At 38.1% G+C, this 18,757-nt stretch overlaps 1 protein-coding gene across 2 annotated transcripts; it reads left to right on the plus strand.

The window, feature by feature from the left end:
• The first annotated feature begins 878 nt into the window (after nucleotides 1–878).
• Nucleotides 879–17,551, plus strand: LOC147173982 (sodium- and chloride-dependent GABA transporter ine). 2 transcript variants are annotated; one of them, XM_086076219.1, is made up of 13 exons: nucleotides 879–1,269; nucleotides 2,775–2,909; nucleotides 6,577–6,787; nucleotides 7,579–7,711; nucleotides 7,945–8,079; nucleotides 9,477–9,580; nucleotides 10,189–10,313; nucleotides 11,285–11,397; nucleotides 12,599–12,739; nucleotides 12,848–12,947; nucleotides 13,091–13,191; nucleotides 13,485–13,652; nucleotides 14,794–17,551. In XM_086076219.1, exons 1-13 carry the CDS (start codon nucleotides 1,089–1,091, stop codon nucleotides 14,914–14,916), a joined length of 1,770 nt encoding a protein of 589 aa, XP_085932345.1. In that variant the 5' UTR covers nucleotides 879–1,088; the 3' UTR covers nucleotides 14,917–17,551. The 2 variants fall into 2 exon arrangements, with proteins under 2 accessions (XP_085932345.1, XP_085932346.1); XM_086076220.1 differs by lacking the exon at nucleotides 7,579–7,711 and having other exon boundaries at nucleotides 6,577–6,625; nucleotides 7,998–8,079.
• Nucleotides 17,552–18,757: the final 1,206 nt, after the last annotated feature.

An 18,757-nucleotide genomic window follows, 5' to 3' on the forward strand; every position in this document is an offset into this window, starting at 1 on the left:
AACACGCTAGAATACTCGTTACTAAGAAAACTTGTCATATTAGTCTAACACATACCTAAGTAAATGCAAAGGTTGCCTTAAAAAAATTACATGGGTAATATGGATCTAATCTCTAATCTCTATATGAATCACGCTTCCTGCCACATTCCATAAACATGTATATGAAACATTTGTAAGAAAATATTTATAAACATGTATATATTTTATTCACATTTAGTTTGTTTTGTCTTTATTATCACATTTGTTATTGGTGTAATCCAAAAGTAGTTAAAAGTAATAAAATTATTGTTATGGTGGCTAGCTACTCGTATTACATTACTGACCCCCCCCCCCCGACTGACCCTGTAAATCAGCTTGAACATAGACATATATAGGATACATTGCGGCCACATTGAGTTGGCTGTAGTGCTATGATACGTTAGTCCGTCCGCCCCATTGGATGTGGCGGCACATCTGCAACTATCAACATAAACACTAATACCCCCCCCCCCCCCCCCACACACACACACACCTACACTCACACACTCACAATTTATAAAACTGATGGTCACAAGATCATGGATGTTCGCTAGTTACCTACAAGCAATAATTAATAATCAGAAGCGCTTCTCTTTTCCACAACCAATATGGCGGTTACATCGATGTACCCTACAGTTCTTAAAAGCGGTATATCTATAAATTGTTCCTCAGTCTCCACGAGGTTAACAAACTTTGACTGCAAGTTAGCGAAGAGAGGTGGCGTTAAAACTTCCGGCAAAAAAATAATGTTTTCAGAGCAAAAGCACGAGCTGTTAACAGCTACCAATTTAACTGTGTAAATTATAAGCATGTATCTTTTATTTTGAAATCAAGCTTGACCAGAAATCCCCAACTTGACAACGATGCGATCGTTACCAAATGCACGCCTTTACATATCCACGGAACCATAACGACTACATCCTTTTAACACCAACTGGTTTTACTTCGTGTGTAACGAATCCGTGTTTTAGTTTGTTTTTCTCTTGTTTAGTCGTGGTCATTACAGTTAAGTACATTTATTCTCATCATCTCACCACTGGGCAGTGACAGACGCCGCGGGTGAGTTGACCATGAGTGACGAGAAAACGAGAGCTTTGTTAACCTCGGATGTCCAAGTGACCCCTGGAGAGACGGATGTGGCGAGACCCACATGGAGCGGGCGGCTAGAGTTTATTCTGGCCACGGTGGGCTACGCGGTTGGCCTTGGCAATGTCTGGAGGTTTCCCTACCTGTGCTACAGCAGCGGTGGAGGTACACTATGCCGAATGAATCATATGAGTAGCGTTCAGCAGGGCCGGACTGGGACTCATTTTCAGCCCTAGAATTTCAGGGCTCAGACCAGCAGACTTAAGTTCACATTTGAATGAACATACACAATTATTTTTGTTATTATTATTTTTGTTTTTCAGGTAGTGGCTACTGTAGTTTGTTTCCCCTCTACAAAGTTCACCCATGGGCTTAAATTTTAATGTACTGTTTATTTAAATCCAAAAATGCACCAGAGTAGACTCAAAACATGAACTCACCATAGTTTTATTTTATTTGAGTGGAGTTAGTTATTATTATAAAAAAAAGTTACTTTGCCTATATATGTTAATTTTTTATTTATTTTTAAAAATAATAATAATAATGCAACAGATCGCGCTTTAAACTACGTACATAGCCACTCTGCCCTGGGGCAGACTGATGGAAGTGTGGCTGCCAGTGTGCACCTTTAAAGTTCTGCTAATGGTCTATAAAGTAAACCACCAAATATGACACAAAAAAGGGGTTCAATCATGAAAAAAATAAAACTACTGTAATCCAATTTTCTCAAACTCTATTAATAACAGTTCAGAGCATTCATGGTCTTTGGAACGTCAACAGGATTGGTCGATGACCTGCTGGTCCTCTTTCTCATTTCCCTGGGACTTTGCCTACTCCTCAGCATGTCTGGTTGAGTACAGTTGAGACATGTGATTTTTTGAACACCACAACTTTCTCATGCATTTAAGATGTGGCAGTGAGCCCCTGTACTCAACACACACAAAAAAAATTCCGTCTCCAGTTTTTCTTGAAATTCTCGTTGCTAACCTTGGCAGGTTTTGAAAAATATATGGACTTGAAACTGTGTGAAAGGATTTATTTTCCTTCCACTTAGTGTCATTTCATAATTATACAATTAGCCGAAATCTGTCAGAAGCCTTGGCTCTACGCCCAGGGCAATGACACAACAACATTTTTTTGGGCCCTATTAAAATAGGAATGGCTCCCGGGCCGTGAGCTTGAGACACCTACATTAAATAAATGCTAATGGTATATGAACCAAGTAAGGCTCAGAGGTCTGTAGAACTGGGTAACTTTTTAGTGGATCCCAGAGTTCAAAGAAAACATGGTGAAGCAGCATTTAGCTGTTATGCTGCACAGAAATGGAATAAGATGTCAAATGAAATGAAGGCAGCCCGAAGTGTGATACTTTTAAATCCAGGTTAAAAATGGCCTATTTTGCTTCACCCATACCTATGATTGGGCTCTTTTTAAAATACTCCCCCCCCCCAAACCCCACATTGATTTACCTTGTGTATGAAATGTGCTATATAAATAAAACTGCCTTGCCTAAAAAATGGAAAGTTAAAATGAAAACAAACAAACACGTAAGAGGTGTCCTTAAGTCGACCGGCATTAATTCACATATATATATAGATTCACACTATACATAGAACTCACTGACTGAAGTATCAGCTATAATTTTGTTCTCTTCTTTCCCATTGCTCCAGGAGCTTTTTTGGTCCCCTATCTCATCATGTTATTCTTGTGTGGCATCCCACTGCTTCTCATGGAGTTTGCGATTGGCCAGTTCACTCATCTAGGGCCAGTGCACGCTCTAGCCAAAGTCTGCCCTCTGTTAAAAGGTGAGTTACTTATTTGATGGATTTTCAGTCCTACAGTCCTTTTTTTTCCTTCCTTCGGCCTTATTATGACATGAACATTTTTCTCAGTGTTAAGATTCATCCAGTCGTTTACTACACTGCTTAATGCGTATCCATTGCTGCCTGTTACCATACACAAAGAACCTTATTGGGAGGTGACATTGACAATGAGATTGGGTTGCACTAATTAAGTATCACATTAAGTAGCTGAGCAATACTAAGGAGCTGAAACTCATTTATTGTAGCCCTCTAATGAAGTGATGCACCGTGGCCTTTGAATTTGGGCTTCTCATGAAGTCTGAGTCAGTGTGTTAGATCGGATCTTCTTCTGCTCTGCAAAGTGTGTATGTTAACATTTGGCAAAGCAAGCTGTACTGTCACTAGATGCTGCTGCTGCTGCTACATTAGCTCCCAAATATCAAGTGCAGTGGAATTTCTAAAGTCAAAGACAGTCCATCTCAGGATGATGATTTGCATCAGAATGGTTTGGATTTTGTAACAATGTTGCCTCTAGGGATAAAAATGGAAATAGAAGTAGGTACGAATTAATTCATTGTAATACATTTATCAACTTTACACCTAATGTTTTCAAATCAGTAAGACCTCAGTCCTCTTGCTTTAAATATGAGTGTTTCCTTTGTGGAAAAGTGCAGATTCGTTTTTTGTTTGTCATGTTGCATTTTACAGAGTTTTATTATTTGTATTTTGAAAAAGTTTTATGGATAGGCGATTCCATATTCACAAAGTGCTGCAAAAACTGAATGTAAGTTGTGGGCTTTAATGCGTCTCTATTGGTCACAGTACACTTTACTTAGATCCAATCCGCTGGCATCCTTTGGGACCGATGTGGTGCTATTTAATTATTATTTTTCACAATTTAGATGAGGCTGCACATTAGCACATAGCAATCAACATCAGTGGCAGAGCTACGTTGTAGTCAGGGGTGGTCAGGAGACGGGCCAGGCCGGCGGCCCCCCAAGTCAAAATGCCAGCGGCAATTATTGTTTTTGTTTTTTTACCAGTCCAGCCCTGGCCTAACAGCTCAGGTAACGACCGCCAGGGCTCACCTGTTTTCTTGGTTATGTCATGTGTCATTCATTAAATATACAGCAGGATTAGGCAGCCTACTTTAGTCAATGGTTGCATAGTCGCTTGAGTCACTTATTGCGCTCTCCAGTGTTTCATACATATTATAAATCTACTTGGGTGGGTGGACTCTGGCGCGTGCGGGGGGGTGTACAGTGGGGAGGGGGGTGTCTCAGTCCTGCTACTGCGTCTCCTCTAGCCTCACGATCCACAAATTGACGGCGAACTAACATTACATGCGGTATATCCGGTTGCGACGAGTTTAGTTTAAAAAAAATATATTTTTATCACATTTTCTTGAAAACCTCTTTGGTGGTGGCCCGCCCAAGTATTAACATGGTGTGGGAAACACTCAGCTGCTCTTCCCTTTTTACCAATGTATTCGAACATGAAATATGCAAATTCTGCTATTTTGATCATGAATCATTGACATTGTTGTATGAAAAAAGAAAATCAATGTGAAGCAAATGGAAAATAATTTAATATAATCATTATGAGTTATCATTCTTAAAAATGACAATATACAGCTTGACTTGATGATATTGTTCTATTTAGTGTCAATTTGAATATTTTGTTGCATTGTTGAATTTGAATCGATTTCTGGTTTCCTTGAATGAAGTCCTTTTATTGTTTGATCATGTTGATGGATGAGAACTTGCTTGGCTAATGGTAATTCCACAGAGGTTATTGACCTCAGTTTGACATAAAAACAATGATACAATTTGAGTTCATCACGTTCCGGATACATAATAATATGACTCATTCAAGCATCTCCCAAGTTTATGTTGGCATGCACTGAAACTTTGTCAACATGTATTGTATTCCCGCAAGCGCTCAGCCATCAACATGTCCAACGTCTTTTCATTTAAATGATGCTGTTTTTATTGTTCTAACTGGTTTTTCTCCATAGTTTCTCTTTAAATACAGAGATTATCTACCCGATCAAAACATGGGCCCTCACTTGTATTATCACTCCTTTCTCCCAAGTTAATGCTCTGTGATAAACAAGGGGCAGAAAACAGGTAGTTTGTTTTTGTACACTCTTTTGAATGATTGCCACATGAAACTTTGTGCAATTTTCCATATTGTTGACCCACCAATCAAGTGATTTCAATGGTAATTCTTGACTCAGTACCCACACTAATGTTTAATTAATTGCAGGATGCTATAGCATAGCATGCCCGTGTTCCCAGCTTTGCCACGGGCCGGGGTAATAAAATGACAGAAAAAGAGAGGTGAAGCAACAACTGCTCCCAAGGGTTTTTGCATGCTTGCCACATTGATTTGGTTTGGATGCACTGGTGGGGGACAAATGAATCAAGGAAGTTTATGCTTGTTTTGGCTAATGTATTTCCGTAATTTTGACACTGATATGTTTTTCAGCCTTTAATTATTTTATTCTCCCAGCGCAAAAATAATTGTGGCTAGCTAACACCAGAATATTAGCTGTTTCTGTAAGCCATTACCTAAAACTTTCTAGAGTGCAAAACATGTTTGACAGCTGTACAGCAAAAAAAATCTACACGCCCCAAGTTACCAAGTTCTATTTATATGAAAAAAATAGGCCAAGATAAATTATTTAAAAACCTTTTCCACTATTTAATGTGATCTATAACCTCTACAACAGATTTTGCCCAACATTTCCCCCTTAACTACAACAATAATACAGCCTTTTAATAATAGCTTTGCACACACAGATGATCCCGCATGACGTAGCTGTTCTGTTTCATAGTCAGTAAGGTAAATATAGATTTCTGCGATGCTTTAAAAAAAACAACTTTGCTTTTCTGTAGGCCCGCAGAGCCAGTGATCATGTGGCTGCCTGGCTCTGTGTGATTGATAAAATGGAGTCAGTTGTTGCTAGTGGTTGGTGAAACTGTGTCATGTGACAGCGACAGTAATTTACCACAGAAAATGTAGCAAGTTACTAACAATTACTGACCATACACCACATTTTCACACAGGAAGGTTTGACTTGTGTTTTTGAAAACTAGTTGGGCTTGGATGTTTTTCTAAGTTCGTAAGATAAGGCCTCCGTCTTGCCACGCCTTAGCTCCGACATATCGTGTGAAGAAGACGGGAGATTATTGTCACATGTATTAAACACCCAGTACTTTCCTGCAATGTTGCAATCGGCCTCTTTGCAGTCTTCCTGCCCAATTTTCTCCTTGTCATTTCATCAATTCTGGAAGAGGATTGTCGAGTTCTTAGTATTGTTACTGTTACGGTATCTATTGTGCCATATTTTCTCCACTTGATAGTGACCTTCCCTTTGACCACATTACTTCAGTTCTGTTTACTTCCGCTCTTGGCATTATTATTTTTTTTTAATTGAAATGTAAAGGTTGCAGGTTACATTAAGAAAAAATTGAAATTATTTAACTTGGTCTTATTAAAAAAAAAAAAAAAGCATTTGAACAGGGGTGTGCAGACTTTTTATATCCACTCATCATGTGTATTAGAGATTGAGACAGGTGTATGTTTGGCTTTAACTGACAAGTTTTGGCAAGTGTTAAGATACTGTCTCTCACAATGATGTTTGGCAACCAATCTTTCATCGCAGGTGTGGGCCTTGCCACTGTGGTTATATCCTACGTCTTCAGCACCTACTACAACGTGTTGATGAGCTGGGCCCTTTTCTATTTGTTTAACTCCTTTGGAGCAACACCTCCTTGGAAGACTTGCAACAACACCTGGAATGTTTTTGAGAACTGTTCCAGTGGTTTTTCTGGCAACGCCACAGATCTGCAGTCAGCGAGCCAACAGTTCTTCAAGTGAGAGGCGTTAATTGCATTTTCATTTGTTTTGGCTGTCACCGGCAGTGCTTCACATTTTGCACATTTTGTTATGTCAAAGTCTTATTCCAAAATGGAATAAATTGTTTTCTTTAACATTCTACACACAATACTTTTTGCAAATTTATTAAAAATACAAAACCAAGAAATCGTACAGTATATACATCAATATTCCCAGCATTCGATTAATACTTTATTTATGCACCTTCGGCAATCATTACAGCCTTAAAAAAAGTATTTTGGAATGTTATGCAATAAGCTTTGGATGGGCTGTGACTGTGACGGTGCATTTTCGGGTCTTTTCAGAGATGTTCAGTCAGATTCAAGTCTTTACTCTGACGGAATTCAAGGACATTGTCAAAGTTGTCCTAAATCCAGTGTTTATTTGTTATTTTTTGGCCTTGTACTAAGGCTCACTGTTCTGCTGAAAGATAAACCTTTACCCCAGTCATAGGTCAAGAGCGCGCCAATCAGGAAAATGTGAAGGTCTGTAAATGTGAACTTTTTTAACATATGATGTTACATACTGTACGTAAACTACAGCAACCTTGGTCAAGCCCTTCATTTTGATAGTGAGAGAGTGAGAGAGTGAGAAAGTGAGAGGGAGAGGGGGGAGGGTGGGAGAGAGAAAGGAGGAGTGAGAGGGGGAGAGAGAGAGATACTTTTTTTCTCAACAATATAGACAGTTTGTAGAGGGAGATCAATGGGCTCCGCCTATTCCTATTGGTGTAAATATTTTTGAATTAATGAATCATTTGTCTTTTTACCAGTCACAGGCTTCTGGAGAAAACCAATGGCATTGACGATATCGGTGGTTTTCAGTGGGAACTCGTTGGCTGTCTGTTACTTGCCTGGGCTGTTGTGTATTTCTGCATTTTTAAAGGTGTCAAATCATCTGGCAAGGTCAGAACAAACAAGATATGTTTGCCGTTTTGCATGATTATCCTTGCTGCAATGTTCACCTTGACAAATGATCTGCTTAATTGTTTACTGAAAAGTAAAAAAAAAAGAAAAAAAAAAGAGGAGGTATTTTCATAACAAGTGCAGACTTGAAAAAAATATATCTAAATTTCAAGTGTTTCTAACCTTACCATAAAAGTTTTTTTAAAGCATCCCCTACTGATTCCATCCTACAGGTTGTTTACTTCACAGCTACATTTCCATACTTCATCTTGTTTGCCCTGCTCATCAACAATATGCAGCTGCCTGGTGCCAAGGAGGGTGTCCTGTACTTTGTGACTCCTGTCTGGAACAAACTTTTTAAAGTGAAGGTGAAATATTGTTTCAATACAATTGACTACATAGTTAGGATGTTTTAAAGTTGTTGTTTTTGTTAAAATGCAACTTTCTACCTGTAACTTGGCTGTGTGTGGGAGGTGTATATATCCAAATAGTTTTATAAAGGAAGACAAAGGCTAAGATAATCTTTGGCTCCAAGATAAACAGTCAGTGGGGATGCAAATCAGCAATGTAATGTTAAAAAATAACCGGTAGTTTGTTCCACTGAGGTTTGGGAGAAAAAAATATTGAAAATGTAGAGTTGAGAAGATTTGAAGTACTGCATTACCATCATGACACATTCTTCCACACAATCCCCTGCTAAAATAATGACACACACACTGGTTACATAAGTTAATTGTTAATTCATTCCTCAAGTATTAAATGTACACTAATATGAAGCAATCAAGAGAGTTTGAAACTTGTCTTATAATAGTTTGGGATTTTCATTATACAGTAGTTATCTTTTATTTGTTTTTGTGTTCATTTTTTTTACAAAGTGGGCTTGGAAGTTTTTATGAGTTTTCTTTTTTTCGAAAATGCTTCTATTTATTTGAGCTATTATTAACTTTAGTATTAGTTTTTTTTTAAATTCATGTGTGTATTTCTTGTATGCAAAATGTAACAAAGCATCACATTAAGTATTGTGTCCTAAAAATTTAACAAAAACAATATCTTAAAAATACCCATCCACAAATCAAATATAGGTACTGCATACCAGTCCACCGACTTTGAAGTGCAGTACATAACACTGCTTCTAAAGTCCGATGAATCACAACCCTAATGTCTAAACTAAAGATAGGCTGATCTCGCTTTCCATCTCTTGTTTGCCATGTTGACAACTTCTTAAGTGGATTTATGGCTTGAATTCCTGTTGAAGTATAAAACCTGGTTGTACTGTCTACTGTTTTTTATGTACCGGTATATGTACTGTAAATATATTTTCATATATGAACCCAAAAATTAACGTTACCTAGCGTCACGTTTTGGGCTGAGGTAGAAAGCCATTCAGCTGCAAGTATGGCTGTTGCCTAGGAGCGACATCATCTGGTGCTTTTTATGACATAGTTTTAACGCGAACCACAGTAAAAGGACCACAACTTCCAGACGACTGTTTGACATTCCCAATAAATACATCTAAAATTACATGTAAAATCAACCCCAAAGGCTCATGTATTAAATTAACTGCCAATTGCCAAGGACATTTTGGCTATATTTATCATACATTTTAGTTAGTTTTGTAAGCGTTAAATATAGTTTAAGTTAGTTTTCTTTTGTTTAAAAAAAAAAAAAGCATATTTGTTTTTATTTGATTTTGTTAACGAAATGCTTTCTCAATTTTAGTTATTTCATCAGTTATCGTTAACTAAAATAATCTTGCCTCACACAGGTTTGGGTAAACGCAGCTGCCCAAGTGTTTAATTCCCTGGGAATTGCTTTTGGTTCCATGATTTCAATGGCAAGTTACAACAAGTTCAACAACAACATTGTGAGGTAATGTAAATGATGTCTCATTCACTGATCGAGACAAGTACTAGGCTCCCGGGAGCCAGATCCACTCCTCAGGATGTTTTTTGTTATCTTTTTTGGACTATGATTTCCTGTTATCTCATACCTTGGGCCATCACAAGTGGAGAGACATTTAAAAAAATATATATTTTAGTGTATGTTGAGGGTGATATTTGAGAATTGAAATACAGGAAGCCCATGATTATTTTCCTGCTAGTTCCCCCATGTGTCACCATGCAAAATTTTAGAATTTTCTGACCTTTTATGCAGTTGCAGCTGTACCTTGACATTTGCAATTACCCAATTTCGCCAGAAGCTTTTCCCAAAAGGGGTGTTTTTGGCCCCTGTGACCAAATGGCCCCGATTTGGGGGTGGTCCCTATCAACTTGTAATGGCCCTAAGGTATGAGATAACAGAAAATCATAGTCCAAAAAAGGTAACAAAAATCATCATGAGGAGTGAACTTGGCTCCCGGCCTATACAATGTAGGGCAAAGAACCCCAGCAAGGCCAGTCCCAGGCTAAGATTGTGTTTATCTTTTAATAATTTCAGCCACAAGTAATTGTCTTTTTTTTTTATTACCCCTCTTGCAGAGATGCTTTGATTGTATCGTTCGTCAACTCATTCACAAGTATTCTGGCTGGCTTTGTGATCTTCTCAGCTATTGGATACATGGCACACATACATAACCTCCCTGTGGACAACATATCTACAGATGGTAGGCACCAAGGATACGTTTCTGAAAGCCATCAGCATAAATTTATTAGCACATCTGCGTCACAGTTCGGATGATGATAGATATGCATCTGGGCGTGTTCTCACAGTGTTTGCGTGAGTTCCCTAACCCGGGTATTCTGTTCTCCCACTATACATGAATTCACATGCATTGTAGGTTGATTGACGATTATTGTGGAATGTGCTCTCTGACCGTGCTCTCTGACCGTGCCCTCTGACTGGCTGGTTCAGGGTGTACTCCTGAGATGAGCTCCAGCATGCACACAACCTTATTGAGTGAGGATTAGCGCTACCATGAATGGATTATTGGGAATTGATCAATGCAATGATGCATGAACAAGATGTTAAGCCGGATAATAGCCAAGTGTGTGTTTCTTTACACTCTCACAAAACCCGCCATTTAGTGCTGGCATAGTCTTATGAAATCCGATCCAAATTTACAAAACTGTAAAAGAAATATTGCTTTTGGCACAGTAGGTTTGGAAATAAATGGTGCTCAGATCTGACTGGCTGAAGATGGCTTTTAAAACGCTACTGAGGTGGCTCTTATGTCTAACACTGAATGCTTATGGTCCCTTTGTAAATTCTAATAATGAGGTGTGTGGTGGGGAGAACTACAACTGAAGGAATTTTCCCAACTCATTCTATTGGTAATCCCCAAGTAAATAATGGCCATAGATGGCACTCTGAAAGAGGTGATTTAATTCTTCAAGTACATTTGGCTGGATTAAGAAAAACCTAAACTATAATAGTCAATAAATGATGGTGCTTTCTATTATTATTGTGTTTATAATTAAGGTAAATTGTACATATACACCACTTAACATCACAGATTGATGCCTACAGAAATAAAACAACAAAATGTAATTATTAAATGTCTTTCATTTGTATTTATAATGCAAACAAAATTATGACTGTGATTTCCCCCCCCCCCCCCTTTTTTTTTTTTCTAAGGTCCTGGTCTTGTGTTTGTTGTGTACCCTGAAGTTCTATGCACTATGCCCGCGTTTCAGCTGTGGGCTCCTCTCTTCTTCTTTATGCTGCTTTGTCTTGGACTGGACAGCCAGGTAAGCATCCTGTCCAGTTTTTAATTAAACTTTAGTTTAACTAACTGCCTCTGGAAGGGTAGACAAGACAAGAAGATACAACTCAACTGTTGTTTATTGTTCACACGCACACATCAACACACTCACGCACTACCTCACAGACTTGTTCACATTTTGTGTAGTAACAGTAGTTGCAGTATTTTTACTCAGCGTTAGCATTTGTATTAGTATTATAGTATTAGCGTTAGCGTTAAACCGTCATGGTATCCCGGTCCTGACATTCGACAACAAGAAACGGCTTGACGCGGATACGCATATATAGAGGGCCCCGCCCACCCCGTACACACAGGTGCAAACCATTCATTCATGATTGACCTTACTTCCTACAATAATAATAGCGTTAGGTAATTGGCTTTAATAAAAGACAAGTACACAAATAAGATTTGAATTAATGTTTAAACACAAAATATGCACTATTTGTACAAGAATTTATGTTACTGTAATTACAGTAATTTCTGGACTACAAGGCGCACCTGACTATAAGCCGTGCTAGCTAAATTTGGGGAATACTTGAGTTTGTTGCACATATAAGCCGCACCCGACTGTAAGCCGCAGGTGTTTTAATGTTAATGCACCGGTGTATATAAGGGTTCCCGCTACTTTCTTTTCCATAATGAGGGCCAAATTGTCTCGCTCTCGTTCTGTCTCTCTTACTGTATTTGAGATCACTTGGTTTGTTTTGCTCTGCCTGACGCTCTTGCACTTCCTTTATAGTGCGCCCCCTTGTGATCTGGTGGATAAGCCGCACCTTTGTATTAGCCGCAGAGTCAAATGCAAGTGAAAAAAGTAGCGGTTTGTAGTCCAGAAATCACTGTAAATTAAATTGGCACATCATTTGGAAATGAAACAAAAGTAGTTCACATTGCAGACAGTTCTACAATCCTACACCCTCATAATGATGATAATCAAGCTATTTCGCTTATTGTGTTTTTGGCCTGATAATTGCCTACATAACACTTCCACCTGATGGATACATTGCACGTAAAAATAACACAATTTTTAGTTTGAATGAGGATCTTCATGCTTTTCAATGTATTTTTGAGTTGTCATTAATCCCAAAGGTCCGCTCTAAAATGTTTGCAAGATGATTGTGTTACATTGTCACTACAGGTAAAGTCCCATCCCCACCAGAAAGTAAGACAATGTTAACTTTCTGTTGCAGTTTGCCAACGTCGAGGTGGCTTTGACGTTCATAAAAGATGAATTTAGAGCCCAAATTTTGCACTTTTTCAAGAGGGAAGAGCTGCTGGCCCTGGTTGTCTGTATTGTCAGCTTTTTTCTTGGCCTTCCACACGTTACTAAGGTATTGAAAATGTCTTTGAACCATGTGACTTGTCCGATTTCTCATCTCTTCAATTGCTATGCTACAAATGTATCACCAGTGACAGTTTGTTTTCTTTTCTTTTCTCAGGGAGGTATATATGTGTTTCAGCTGATGGACCACTACACTGCTGTTGTATCCCTCATGTTATTGGCTTTCTGTGAAGTTTTAGCAGTCTGCTGTTTTTTTGGTAAGATCCTCATTTAGTGTTGTAATGTGAATGTTACATTGCACGACTGTTGTGGGAGCCGCATTAAACTGACAAGCAGCCGGCACGAGTAGAAATTCATTGGTTTGTCATTTATCTAATTGAAACGTGTCATTTTCCATTAGGGGTCCCCCGCATCTCATATATGATTGAGAAGATGCTAGGGAAGCCTGTGAACATCTACTTTCGCATTTGCTGGTTCATTGTGTGTCCTTTGCTAGTGCTGGTGAGGTTCTTGTTGAACACAATTACATGCTTTAATTTTTTTTTTTTATCTATCTGTCAGTTTGTCTATTAATCTAATTCAAACTCATACAGTGGATCTTGCTATTCACGCGGAATAGGTGCTGGGCCGGCCCTAAAAAAAATCACGCTATTGAAAAAACGGACCATGAAGCATTTTCATGAAAAACAAGATTGGCTCCTCACAAACAAACAAACAAAGAACCATAATAGAATATTTATTTAAATATTGGCAAAAAATGACTGTACACTTAACCTGATGTTTTCCATTCGTAGTGCATACTGGTGTCCAGTATCATCCAGTACACTCCTGTGCAATATGGGACGTATAGGTACCCATTGTGGGCTGAATGGGTAGGTTGGGGCGTCTCACTGGTCTCTTTGATATGGATTCCCATTGGAGCCATTCACGAGATCTATAACAACAAAGGCTCTTTTCTCTCGGTGAGTATGGGACTGATGTATGGGATCATGACTGTGCAAAATAGTTGTGCACTTTTATTGGCTGCTCTATCTCACTCTGTAACTCTGTTTCACTGATTTGCTGTTGCTAAAACTTTCTTTTTAGCAGCCTGTACACAATTTCATTAGACAAGTGTTTTATCATCTGTACATCTTCATTGACCATCATCGCAAGTGTAGTGGGAATTTCATTATTTGTTTACTTACTTACATCAGCTTTTAATAATATTGACGTTCCAACATTGAGAAACACAAGGCCACATACTGTCTACTGATAAGAAACTTCTGTACACATAGCATACATAGATAACAAGAGTTTAATTGTTGCAACTTCACCGGGACTGTACAAATTGTTGCTTTTGAAACAAGACAAGCTCATTTCTCAGGAAGTTATTTCCCCATTGCAGAAATTCCACAACATATAGGACAGCAGCTGTCCATTCTAGTGAGATCCAACATGAACCTTATCAGGAAGTGAGCCTTTACAAAGATTATATAATAACTTACTTCTACAAGTTCTTTAATAAAGCTTTGTAGGAGGTTAGCCGGACCAATGGGTCAAGAAAGAACACATGCGATTTAGAGTCGGCACACTGCCACAAACAGAGCAAAGTGGAATAGTTACACCTGAATTGTCCTGACAGAACTGTGGCACTCTAGTTGAACTTGCATGTTTGGAATACAGTAATTGACCAAATTTGAAAGATAATACATAGTGGTGACCTGCAACCCTGCATGTTAAGTTTGCATTGTTAAGGCAGAATTTTTAATACAGCTATTGGATTGGCCTTCCTGTGTGGGGTTTCTTCAGGTACTCTCCCACATTAAAGAGAGAGAGAGAGAGAGAGAGAGAGAGAGAGAAAAAAAACGTCTTTTTTTTTTTAAAATCTATTAGTTGGTCTGAAATTTGCTGACAATCATTTCAGGGTGTACACACCACCTCTTGCCCGTAGTCAGCTGGGATAGCCTTCAGCTCAGTGCGATGAGGACAAGCAGTATAGAAAATGGATGGACAGAATGTGTAGGAGCATCCAATGTGGCTGAGGGAGCGTATACCGCAAGCGCTTGAGCTGCGGCAGCATTTTCAATATTGGTTTTAAGTCTCCCCCTTTCTTCTTTTCAGAGACTGAGAACAGCTGTGACTACCACAGTAGAGCTGGTTGTTGAGGATCCTCTGCCTGAAAAACTAAAACTTGGCAACACAGTGGCTGAAACATCAACAGAGCACCTTAACACGACACTCTGATAGGTTTCTTTTTTTTATTTTTATAAAATGTTTTGTATAATGCAACAACAATTTACTTGAGACACGATGTCATTACAACTATGAACACAATACATCTATTTTGTTGTAATTATTATCTAATTAGTCATTGCAGCTCAAGGATTTAACTCCACACACATTCTGACAAGCACAGTCTATCAGAGCCCTTGTTTGGAAATCCAAATTGTGTTACTGAACCTAAATAGAAAGTGAGTGCTTGTGAATGCAAATCGTTTTTGCATTTAATTTTCACAACTTTACATTTCTGCAAATCCATTCAAATGCTTTACCCGGTACCCATAAACAGGAACTCATATCGATGCAAAAACGGAATCATCTAACAAAAATATGCTGATGCTGTCTTGTACGCAGGAGGAATATAGTACAATGGGCTGCGGCCATATATATCATAAGTCATGATTTAACACAGATTTGTGTTAAAATCTTTTTGGGGAGGAAATAAAATTAATTTCTATATACACAAACATGTAACCTAAAATGACAGATGCACAGGCTTTTATAGCTTAGATATTTTATTTTAACACATGGACTGAAACTGAATGAATGTACATGCTCAAAAGCTTTAAACAAAATTCGAAAATTATATATATATTTTTTAACAACAACTACGCATACAGTATATTTAATGTAGTTTTTGATTCCGTAGCAGTACAGCTCTATTTTTTCTGTATTCATGCATATTTTAGATTCACATCTTTTCTACAACAAATCATTCAACATGTCACATAGAAATAATATAATTAATGTATGCTTTAAAAAAAAAAGTTTACACACCCCTGTTCAAATGGTCTTTGTGAAATAGAGACCAAAATAAATCATTTTGAAACTTTTTCCTCCATTAACGTTAAATTAAATTGAAGGAGAAAAAACTTACAGAGGGAAAATAAAAATAACTGAGATTTTATGGTTGCACAAGTGTGTTCTGCCTCAACTAACTAGCTATGGATGTTTACAGAATTAATCAGTTACATTCAAACTCATGTTACGAGTGAGGATTCACCTGTAACTATTAAAAGTGCCCCCCCCCCCAAAAAAGAAAGTTCAGATGTTCTAGTAGACTCTTCCGTACACTTTCGTAGTCACAACTTACATAGTTAGACATTTGAAACACAGCGAATAATGTCATTATCAAGTAGGAAAAATATGGTACAACTGTAACATTACCAAGAACAAGATCTAAAATTGATAAGTTGAGAAGAAAACTGGTCAGAGAGGCTGCAAAGAGCTTGACAATGTTAAAAGAACTACTGGCTATTTAGCACATGTGACAAAAATCTCACATCTTCCTTATAGATCTTGGCTATAGTGTACGGTAACAAAACAGACATCAAACAAAGAACAAAAACTTGAGATCTTCCAAAAAGCATGTGGGAAATTGTTTTTTTGAAACGTTTCATTCAGAATTCCTAAAGGCCTGTTTTGGTGCAAACAACACTCCTCATCACCACAAGGACATCACTGTTGGCACAAAACCTTTAGGCATCTGCTGAAAAACATAAACATGTCAGGAAAAGCTGACCTGAACTTTACTTGGAGTTAATCAGAGACATTTCAAATGATGGCATGTGTACACTGACTTCCATTTTTAACATAAGTTTGAATGTGACTCGTTAATTCTTAACACAGCCACATCCTCGGTTAGAAGTGGGTGTGCATACTTGTGCAACCACATCTCAATTGTTAATTTTTACCTCACCTCTCTAAATGATTCCCCCCAATTGTACAGGGTATAGGTCACACTGTTGGTGGAAATGATTTATCTTGGTCTCTATCATTTTATTTATTTTCCTCTATACAGTAGTGTATACTTCTATATCTACTGTATGTGTGTAGAAACACAGTATGTCCTAAAGAGGATACGTATGCTGTACATTACACAGTGGTGCTCACAAGTTTGCACATACTCTAGAGGAATTTGAGAAATGTAGGGGATTTTTGTTTGGGAACATAATGATTGAATTGAGACCACCTCATTATATTCTTTGTTACTGTATTTGTTAAAAGCCTTATATTTTATTTAAATCCTATTAAAGTTGCATTAAATGTGTTTTGGACACTTCTGAGCACAACTGTAATATTGGTCAAATAATAACTTGAAAACTGTTGCATTGTTGTCGCCACCAAAGACCAATCTGATCTACTTGATATATATCTATTTTTTAACTCGCTACTGCCAATTCTGGAATTATATTATCTTGATATGCTTCAACTTGGATTTTGTATTGCAATATTAAATATATGTAATTGTTTATTTGATAGGTTTTTAATTTTGGGTCAATTTCATACATATTGTACGGAATTTAAGCAACTGTTATGGAAAATAATTATCAGCAGTGGGTGCCTTTGTCCAAACAACGTGGTGTGGGTTTTTTTATTACTCTGTTGCCTTATTGCATTATTTATGATCATATGCAACAAATACATGCCTTTTAGAAGCAGAATAGCAAATATTCCATTTACATGCAAATCCACGTTTATGCAGCCTCGTATATTAAATCATTTATTTTGTATTGTAGTTTGTATCACTATTTATCACAGTGAAACTGGATGTGTGCTGTCATCTTGGTCAATTAAAAAAAGAAAGATGTTGCTCTCATGTTATTTGTTTCCTTGCTGGTGGGCGTCACTTGGTGGCAGTATAGCAGCAGAATAGAACTCTAAAGGAAAAAACAACTCTGCAAAATTGAACCCGCCTCTCTGAAATTATGTTCGCGTGCGTCTTTGGAGACACATATATTTGATATACTGTGCAGGGCAACCACACATGCCCACTCACTCTCAATAGCATTACTCAATTTGAGTTTGAGGAAAACACCACTATTGAGAATCAATTGGTATGCATTGTTGGGGTGTGGGTGGATGATTTCACTACATTGGCTGCATTGTCAGAGTGGATGACCCAGCTGGGGCACGGAGGAGAGCAGAGTCAGGACAAATGTGAATGCGATGCTCATGAGGTTTGAAAGTGAATTAGGTGAATTGTCATAGAGTGCAGCGCCCTTAGCAGAGCTGCATGTTAATCAATAGTCCCTTCCTATTTGGCTCATGGCGAAACGTATCATGGCTTCTAAATCAGAGCATGGAGCACTGTCAGATCAATAGTCATGGACAGCGCAGGCCAGGAGGCAGTAAATAAATGGTTATGCACGGCACAGGGAAAGTGATTGTGAGTTTGAATGGGCAATTGACGAGCTTGCATGGTCGTATGGGCCACTGGCTTACTCCTGTTATGATGTGAAAATGTTCAGTTGGTCTTTTTTTCCTTTTGGTGCCCTTTGAAGGAGATAAAGCGAATGCAATCACATTTAATTAGCGCAGGCGTGTGTGTGTGTGAAGACTCAAGAATCAAGTTACAGCTTTGGTGCTGAAAATAATACAAAGTGCCTGTTTCCCTCATGTTGACACTTTCCTAACGAATCCGTCATGATGATCCCACTGCAGCACTTTGTCAACTCGGGTACATAAAGCTTTTCAAAATATTTGAAAGCAGGGATGGGCAACTTAAATGCTGGAGGGGCCCACGCTTTTTAATCAGCGCTACTCCGGGGCCACATCGGACCACACACTTCCAGATGTATGACAAAAATATTTTAGATATGGACAAAATACATGCATATGTGCAAAATACTTGCTCTTAAAATTCACTGCTTTTGGCAAGTATACTTGTCAATTATATTTTTTGGGAGAATCTGATTATGCTCCACTGTAAATGTCAAACTTGGAAAGAACTTTACTGATGCCCAACCACCAGTAGATGACATCATTGCCCCATTTTAGACGAAATAAACACAGTCTGAGAGTC

Source organism: Leptonotus elevatus, chromosome 5 (assembly GCF_054856555.1).
Source record: "Leptonotus elevatus isolate MCC_2025b chromosome 5, RoL_Lele_1.0, whole genome shotgun sequence".
In the NCBI taxonomy this organism is placed as follows: domain Eukaryota; kingdom Metazoa; phylum Chordata; class Actinopteri; order Syngnathiformes; family Syngnathidae; genus Leptonotus; species Leptonotus elevatus.